Source organism: Rhinichthys klamathensis, unplaced genomic scaffold (genome assembly GCF_029890125.1).
Source record: "Rhinichthys klamathensis goyatoka isolate OS25496 unplaced genomic scaffold, OSU_Roscu_1.1 h1tg000422l_1, whole genome shotgun sequence".
Classification (NCBI taxonomy): domain Eukaryota; kingdom Metazoa; phylum Chordata; class Actinopteri; order Cypriniformes; family Leuciscidae; genus Rhinichthys; species Rhinichthys klamathensis.
In genome coordinates, this window is record NW_026606920.1 from 817,887 (window position 1) to 826,407 (window position 8,521).

General features: G+C 36.7%; 2 protein-coding genes across 3 annotated transcripts; one reads left to right on the top strand and one right to left on the bottom strand.

Moving 5' to 3' along the window:
- Nucleotides 1–1,254: 1,254 nt before the first annotated feature.
- rps28 (ribosomal protein S28) lies at nt 1,255–2,753 on the bottom strand. 2 transcript variants are annotated; one of them, XM_056235446.1, is made up of 4 exons: nt 2,648–2,753; nt 2,322–2,369; nt 1,781–1,903; nt 1,255–1,375 (listed from the first exon to the last, which is right to left on the bottom strand). In XM_056235446.1, the coding sequence occupies exons 1-3, from the start codon at nt 2,684–2,686 to the stop codon at nt 1,781–1,783; spliced, it is 210 nt and encodes a 69-aa protein (XP_056091421.1). In that variant the 5' UTR covers nt 2,687–2,753; the 3' UTR covers nt 1,255–1,375. The 2 variants fall into 2 exon arrangements, with proteins under 2 accessions (XP_056091421.1, XP_056091422.1); XM_056235447.1 differs by having other exon boundaries at nt 1,255–1,378.
- Nucleotides 2,754–3,788: 1,035 nt separating this feature from the next.
- si:rp71-39b20.4 (potassium voltage-gated channel subfamily V member 2) lies at nt 3,789–7,142 on the top strand. The gene is made up of 2 exons (XM_056235435.1): nt 3,789–5,274; nt 6,642–7,142. The coding sequence occupies exons 1-2, from the start codon at nt 3,955–3,957 to the stop codon at nt 6,939–6,941; spliced, it is 1,620 nt and encodes a 539-aa protein (XP_056091410.1). The 5' UTR covers nt 3,789–3,954; the 3' UTR covers nt 6,942–7,142.
- Nucleotides 7,143–8,521: the final 1,379 nt, after the last annotated feature.

Consider the following 8,521-nt stretch of genomic DNA (forward strand, 5'->3'; position numbering starts at 1 on the left):
CAACTTAGAACCATGAAACATACCCATATACAAGATTTCCCAGCAACCACACATTTTTTCCAGACTGTTATCACAGTATTGAGTCACGTTGAATTTTAGTGTTGTTTCTAAGCTAAATACATTAGAAATATATGCCTATAATGTATTCAGATACATAATAATGCTAACGTGTCAGACAAGATTTTTTTTTTTTATTGACAATCTAAAATGTCTTGCCAACTCGCCAGTAGTCCCCTAGAGCAGGGGTATTCAAGTTCCAAGAGGTCCTGTCTCTATATTACCTTCCCAGCAGAGGTCTGGACAATACTTTTTTAAACAATTGAACAGCCGTAGTACTTTTTAAAAGAAAAAATCCTAAACTCAAAAATAGTCATCAAAGATGAGAATATTGGGCCAAAGCAGTGATGTCTAAGAATTATTTACCAAAAAAAGTTAAATATTTCTCTCAACTGGATATTAATATAAAAAGTTTAGATCAGATGTTTCATCAGGTTTTTTCTTTTTTTACACTTAAGACACCTACATGAATGGAAGGTCTTGGGACTGAGAAAACACACTGGGAGTGGTTCAGAAGTATGGGCCATTTTTATATTTTACTCAAAGTAATAAACTACTAAAAACAAACAATATACATAATTTATAATCAAAACTCTCATAGAGCTTTTGGAAGTTTTTGGTCTTTCTTTCCCATCTCTAGATAATTTGTACAAATGATAACATTTATGAAATGCTCTTAATATGCTTAGTAATGCAAAATGTATATGGGGGGAAAACTAAAGGTGCCACACTTTAACTTGGCAAATGGTCAGAGTCATCTGTACGACAGATCAAAATAAATGTATTTGCTGCATTCTCGTTTTCTGCCGTTTTAGCAAAACTATCTATTTTGCTGCTGACCGTGTTTCTGCTACTGTTGTCAAAATAACCACATCATCTGCATCTCTTAATGTGGCGCTTTACGTCTTTAGCGACAGAGAGAAGCAACGAGCAGGGAACGGAAAGGGCTTGAATGAAGCACATTTGGCTCCAGATAAAAATATAAGAGGATGTTGCATAAATGACCCTGAGCGCTTGTGGCATGTACCGCTCTGTTGTTTTGATGCACGGCTCACTTTAAACTGTAAAATGGCGCAATTATGTCCCACGGTCCAGATGGAACCAAGACCACCACTTGAATTCCACTGCTTTAGAGTAATTGTTAAAACTCAAGGTAACACCTTAAACAATCATTAGGATGAAACGGAGGAGATCAACTTATTCACAAAGACATTTTATTTCAAACTGCGCACAAATGATATTGTACTGCCAACTGTAGAGCTGGTGTTGATGTGCTCCACAAGTACCGGTATGGCCATGGCAGGTCTTCACACGTGCACTGCTGAGGGAAACAGACAAATGGTTATTACATACATCAAGTAGCAACTGACTGGAAACCTGTGATAAGTCTGCTGCATTTTAATATGCAAGATACTGCCTTAATTTACATATGATGTGAGAAATAGGAGTCATCTAGCACACAAAAGACAGTCAAAAAATATTTAAAATAATTTGAACACTGGGAAAGAACTAAGATTAATGCATTTAAATATTCAGAGACTTTTCAGTCAGATACGTTAAATATTATAACTTGACATTGTCTTCCCACAAAAAACCTAAGCACACAATATATATTTTTTATACATTAGTTATGTTGAAAGCGTTTTTCTTTCCTTCTAAAAATAATACAACAAATAAATCTTAGGTGATCAATGCATTTACAGCAGTGAATGAAGTATGCTACCTAGCGAAGCCTCCTGGCCTCTCTTTCAGACTCCAGAAGTGTCAGAACATCTCCTTCTCTTACTGGGCCCTTCACGTTCCTGATAATGGATCTGTTGCTGTCATCCATGAACTCAACGCGCACCTATGGAAGCACAATATTTTAAGTCTTCTGAGTGAGGATCAAAACGTGTACTTTAAAAATAACTCAATTACATAATTTTGACAGCCACAATTTGTTTTTATCCAACTACAATATACATGTATCTAGATCTTATAAGAAATGACCAACAACGAGAATTTTCACAAAATTAAAAAGCATTCTCGCATAACGTGTCATAATGATTACAACGATTTCAATATTTACTAAATTGATCACGCACAAGAGCTGTGGCTACAAGCAGTGAAATTTGCCTCCAGCAAAATTCACTTTAGAATACAAGGCAACGCAACTCAGTTCATGCACATCACAAATTTAAATGTTTTTCTAATGAAGTCGCTAATCATATACCACACGTTACGTTACGTTAACTGACCATGAGTTAAGTTAATTCTGAACTCACCTGGGTACACTGTCCCTGGGAGCCGGTTCTTCCCAGCACTTTTGTAACCTGTAATGAAGATACACAATTAAAGGTAAATATTTTTGTACCTTTTAACATTTTTAAACGGCACATGTGGTGGAAACGACAATCGATATCCAAACTGCTGGATTGCAGGATGCTAATGCTAACTAAAGGCCTAACACCGCTATTGTGTTGTGAGAGGATTATAAGATTATTAAAGGCTACCGTTTCCCAAAAGGAATTGAAACTGTATACTTTTCATCTTACAAGTATTAAATTGCAGAATTCAAAGAGAAATATTCAATAAAATGTTTTTTTCTTACTCTAGCGAGCTTGATGGGCTGCACGCGGCTGGCATCCATGATTTCAGCTTCGTTCGGAAAGGAAGTCACGTGGTCTCGACGGGTTTTATGTACCCACAATAAAATGCATATTTTCAATTTATCAGGTTTTATTACATGTTACATTTTGATATTATTGTTAAAAATGGAAACAGACCAAATTTTTAAATATTTTTTACATTTATATGAATAAAAGATGGTTTTGCAGTTATAACGACTCTGTTTCCGGTTCCGGGATCATAAGGGGGAACTTTTATACTGCAGATCCAAGACCAGCTGTATGTAGGCTACAATTGCATAAATCACATATAATAAGAAGACTTCTGAAGATACTGTGGTCTTTGATTATGTCAGTACAATTATTTTTCAAACGTTAATTCGACCATAAAATAAAAAATAGATATTGGTCTATAAGATTTTTTAAAGTAAGGGGATATGTAAAATATGTTTTATAAACTAATGATAAACTGACCAAAGCTTTGTGTAGAGGTGTCACCCCCCCCCCCCCATAATTTTAGATAAGTTTAATTCCTTTTCTTTCCTGAAAGTTATTTGCATGTCAAATATGAGTATATATATAGCTTTTATTTATGTTATGTTATATTTTAAGTTTTGTTATATTATAATCACATTGGTGGTAAAATCTGCATAAGAGCACATGTGGAGAGGATATGAAAGTAGAGAAAAGGGTACAGAACAAAATAAGGAAATTATGGGATTAAAGGATTTTCACATTGGATTTGCACTGAATTGTTTAAATATCAGACTGAGCACAATATTGTTGATTAAAAGCAACACAATTGAACTTTTCTGTGAGCATTTAATAACCTTAGTATCCTTGCAACTGCTATTTATCCTTTGCCATTCCTCCTCCAAGGGCTCAATCCTTAAATCACTACACTAATCCTCATGACTGTATTTTTAACTCTGTTGAGGACAGAAAGAACAGCAATGGGATTATGGCATCAGTGAGGTGGGGCAAATCCCAACTCTTGATCTTCAGTTGAGCCGAAACAAATACAGTTGCTTTTCCTTTCTGTCTTTTTAGCTATATTGCAAACTCTAAAAAGCTAGAAGCAGTGGAATATGTTTTCTCCATCTGTCTGAACATTTATTTGAAGCTTCAAACAAATGCGCATTTTAAAGGAAAGTGGGACGTGTTGGAATGTAGAATCTGCCTTTTTCTGTTTTTATTTCTAAAAAGAAGTTCGTTTTTTTAGTTACATTTATTTCTACATCTTTCCGTTCTATAACATTTTTCCACATTCGTCATCATTTAAGTTACCGTAATGGATCAACCAAGAAGACATCTTAAAATTCTGAAAAAGAGACGTTCAAGTCTATTTGCAAGTGTCAAACTTAATGCCAGCTTTTCACAGAGTATAGAGGAAGAAGACAGTGCCTTTCCTTTTTCACAAGACAGCTCTGTGAAACCTTGGACGTCGATGGACAACCTTGATACTCCATCACCTCAGGCAAGTGACAAAAGAGATCAAGAAAAGAGGAAAAGCAGTGAGACAGAAGCAGCAAAGATGCCACACCGCCATTCAACTGTGATCAATGTAAATATAGGTGGGAAAGTCTTTACCATTCCAAAGCACCTGGCTATCAAATACCCTAAAACCAGAATAGGCCGCTTAGCCCTGTGTAAAGATCCCGTCAAGCAGCTAACACTCTGCGATGACTATTGTGTGCTCACTAACGAGTTTTTCTTTGACCGAGATCCTACTTTCTTCCACTACATCTTTCACTTTTATTGTAGCAATGTGCTATGGGTAATGGAGAGTCTTTGCCCTATCAATTTTGAGGAGGAAATGCAGTTTTGGGGCCTGCACTTGAGGGACAGTCCCCGCTGTTGCCGCATTCTCTACGAGGAGAAAATAGACGAGATAAGAGACCAGCTGAAAGTGAACAGGGAGCTTATGGCAGAAATTGAGCCTCAGCACAGTGAGGAGGGTTTCAAGTCAATGTGTTTGGGTGGTGTTCGTAAGATGCTATGGGACCTAATGGAGAACCCATACTCCTCGATAACTGCTAAGGCTTTTGCTGTGTTCTCCAGCCTCTTTGTGCTCATCTCCATAGTAGCGATGACTCTAAATACTGTTAGCGAACTGAAAGATTATAAAATCTATGGAAGAACCTATATGGAGTGTGTGGAGATCACCTCAATTCTGTTCTTCACCTTTGAGTACTTCCTTCGCCTGCTGACAACTTGTGACGTCAAGCATTTTTTGAAGAGTGCACTTAATTTAGTAGACTTAGTGGCTGTCATGCCTTACTTTATCCAGCTGGTATTTGAGGCTTTTGCTAACCAGGAAGATCTCAGCGTTCAAGATGACCTGAAAACCATGGCGAGGGTTAGCAAAATTAGCAAAGTGCTTAAAGTTGTTAAACTCATGCGCATCTTTCGCATTCTGAAACTGGCGAGGCACTCGACAGGGATGCGGGCATTTGGCTTCACTCTCCGCCAGTGTTTTGAACAGGTCTGCTGTCTGTTTCTGTTCATTATCATGGGGATCTTCACCTTCTCCGCCCTAATGCACTCAGTGGAGCAGGATGCTGTAGGAACACCTTTTAGCAGTATACCAGATGCCTGGTGGTGGGCAGCGGTGAGTATGTCTCAAAACATTCACCACAATTAGCACAACTGATTCATGTATTAATACAAATGGCCAAAAGTATGTGGACATCCAAACGGCACACCTATAGGGGCGAAATCAGGTTGATTGGGACACTTTTTCCAAGTCATCTCAATGGCAAAAAGTGTCCCAATCACCCTGAATTGACCCATGTGTTAACTAAGCAAATAGTATTAAAACCATGGCTATTATTAGGATGTTGCTGCTATATTAGCTTCATCTGTTCTGGGAATGCTTTCAACTCAATGTTAGAACATGGATGTGGGGATTTACCCTCATCCAGAGACAAGAGCATCAGTGAAGATGGAGTGGGCTCACAGGGGACCAATGGTGATTAGGTTTGGGATTTGTACTGGTCAGTCTTTCACACCAGACCAGTGCTGTTATTGTTATCTAAAACTACAACAATAAACATTAGTTTTTGGCAATTGAAATAAAAGTAAAAATACAATATAGGCCTAAATATTTTGAAAAACGAAAATTAGAAATGTTGCCTTGCCAACAAACTGAAATAAGTTTCAGTACTAGTTAAGAAAACAATAAAAATGGCAAAAACACATATCAAAATTACTAAAATTAAACTAAAAATAAAATGACAACAGAAAATGTAAAATATAAAATAAAAGCTAATTCAGAATATTATTAAATAGGCCTAATAATGCTAAATCAACACTGCACTAGACTCAATAAACAGTTTCATTTGTTTCTGAAGTTCTTTGGTATGCCCCATTTTACAAAAATAAATAAATAATAATTCTCTTAGGAGACTGTATTCTTGATTTACTGAAAATATCAAAACCTAATTTGATTGGGTTGTCCACGTTTAGATTCAAAATATGCAAAGCTTACATAGACTATTTACATAACTTTGATGCTCAAATATTAAACCAGTGGGCATCATTATGTGTGTTTTTTAGTAGTACCACTTGCGTGTGAATGTTTGTTTTTAAAATGATTATCATTATCATCATTTGCTGTGGCTGCCTGTTGTATCCCTCTATCCTCTTTAAATTGTTAGTCCTTATCCTCTGGCAGCTGTGTTTAATCTTATATAATACCTTGTAATGCCGCTCAATTGGAGGCATCCATGCTGATTGGAAAAGTTAGATTAGTTCAGAACTTCCTGGAGGCTTACTAAGTATTATACTAAGTTGACTTGCATGCACAATTTTGACTTTAATCACCAAACTGATAAACTGACATGGAAACATAACTCTCTTTTGCTTCTTTCCTTTTCATTTTGAAAAAGCTGCATGGCCTTTGTTGTGTATATTTTGCAGTGTCCTGGTCCTCATTTGCAATTTATAAATAGACATTGTTTTTTGATGCTGTTACAGGTGAGCATCTCTACGGTGGGCTATGGAGATGTGGTGCCCATATCGTACTCCGGTCGAGTGGTGGCCTTCGGGTGCATATCTTTCGGCATTATTTTGAATGGAATGCCAATCTCCATCCTATTTAACAAATTTTCTGACTATTACGCCAAGCTGAAGGCCCAGGAGTGCACTAACACAAAAGTCCTGCGTGGATTGAACCTCAAGAAAAGATTTCAAAAGAAATTTGAGAACTGCTTTGAGCCTCAAGCTGAGGAGACTGATGGGGACAATAGACATCACATTGGCCAGTGTCATCACTGAATGTCCTTGTCATCCACCCTGCCTTCACTGCCCTTGAACAGACAGCTCAGGTTCCCAGCCTGCCTTGAATTAAACAGGGATTTAAAAGATGGGTGAACGCCAGGTTAAAGAAAATTAAGCCATTAGCTTTAAGATGGCTTACAAATGGGATGTCACTGAGGATCTTTGGTGAACTACTTTGTGCTAGTTTTTTAGCAGTATCTATTCAGTTATCAAATAATTTCAGGCATCAAGTGGATTCAAGTGGATAAAATGTTATTACAGACTGCAAACTATTATTTGTATCATCAACACAATCTGTGTTAAAAAGATTTAAAGAAATAGTTCACTTCAAAATGAAAATTGTGTCATCATTTACTCACCCTCAAGTTGTTTCAAACCTGTATGAATGTCTGTCTTCTGCTGAACACAAAGGAATATATTTTGTAAAATATACAAACTCCCACTGACTTCCATAGTATTTTTTTTCCAACTATGGAAGTCAATGGGGTAAATCAACTGTCTGGTTAACGACATTCTTCAAAATCTTCCTTTGTGTTCAGCAGAAAAAAGAAAGGAAGTGGAAAGCACTGTACATACAAATACAGACAAGAATCCTGAGATTCTGCATATTTTTCTTCCTCAATTAAAACATAAATGATTTCAGAGGATCAAGTGAGACTTATGTGGCCTTCAGACACCTTTGGTATATTTAGTGTTGCTTTCACAATGTTTCTGAATAGGTGAGGTGCATTTGGATACCATGACATTTCTCAACAAAATTAAGTTATGAAAATTGTATTTGGATATCCAGTAAGCACTTTGTCACCCTTTCAGATTAGCCCAACTCACATTTGAACTGTTTTTGGCCTAGGTCTGAAGGGTGATTTCCTCTTTTGTTTCATTATTTGTAATGATTGTTGTTTATAAGACTGTATCTGCAGAGCCATAAGATTACAATAATTCCCCCCTCCCCCAGTATAATCTTATATCCATAATATACATCATATTTTCATCATCATGCATGTCAAACTTCTATTCTGAAACTTTTACATTATTCACCTTTGATCTGCATTACATAACATACTCCTGCAACTTAAAAACGAATAATGCGTATGAAAACGGTTTCTTTAAGAGAGAACTAGTTCACTGTATGTATGTCGCTACATAAATAATTTAATACAATTATTAGTACAATCTTTAGGCTCCCTAGCTGATGCAAAAGAGACCAATAGGCCTAACATCTTTTGTATTTAGCCCATGCAGAATGAAAATCTCAGAGGAGTTGCTTTCCTTTGGCTTATTATAAAAGGCTTTGTTTGTATTGTTTTCAGAGTTTTCCCATGAACATCTTTTTTTTTTTTTGTCGTCTCTGAAAACAATGTATGTGCGAAGCGAGCACGTAAGCTACCGTCAGTGAGAAGTCAAGTCATCTGACTTCATGTCTAACAGGATTTTAAGATCAAGAGGACTCATGATGCCAATGTTTTGAGAGAAATGTTCAACTTCAATTAAGGGAATGTAAAGACAAGAGCCCTTGACAGCTGCATGTTTGTGGCTTTTGTTGTACGGGAAAGACCAGCCTTTGCCACGTACAGCAG

Coding starts and splice junctions, on each gene's coding strand:
- rps28 (XM_056235446.1), bottom strand. CDS start 2,686: ATGGATGCCAGCCGCGTGCAGCCCATCAAGCTCGCTAGA. Junction 2,370..2,647: donor AGCCCATCAAGCTCGCTAGA/GTAAGAAAAAAA, acceptor TCTTCATTACAG/GTTACAAAAGTGCTGGGAAG. Junction 1,904..2,321: donor CCCAGGGACAGTGTACCCAG/GTGAGTTCAGAA, acceptor GTGCTTCCATAG/GTGCGCGTTGAGTTCATGGA.
- si:rp71-39b20.4 (XM_056235435.1), top strand. CDS start 3,955: ATGGATCAACCAAGAAGACATCTTAAAATTCTGAAAAAGAGACGTTCA. Junction 5,275..6,641: donor ATGCCTGGTGGTGGGCAGCG/GTGAGTATGTCT, acceptor ATGCTGTTACAG/GTGAGCATCTCTACGGTGGG.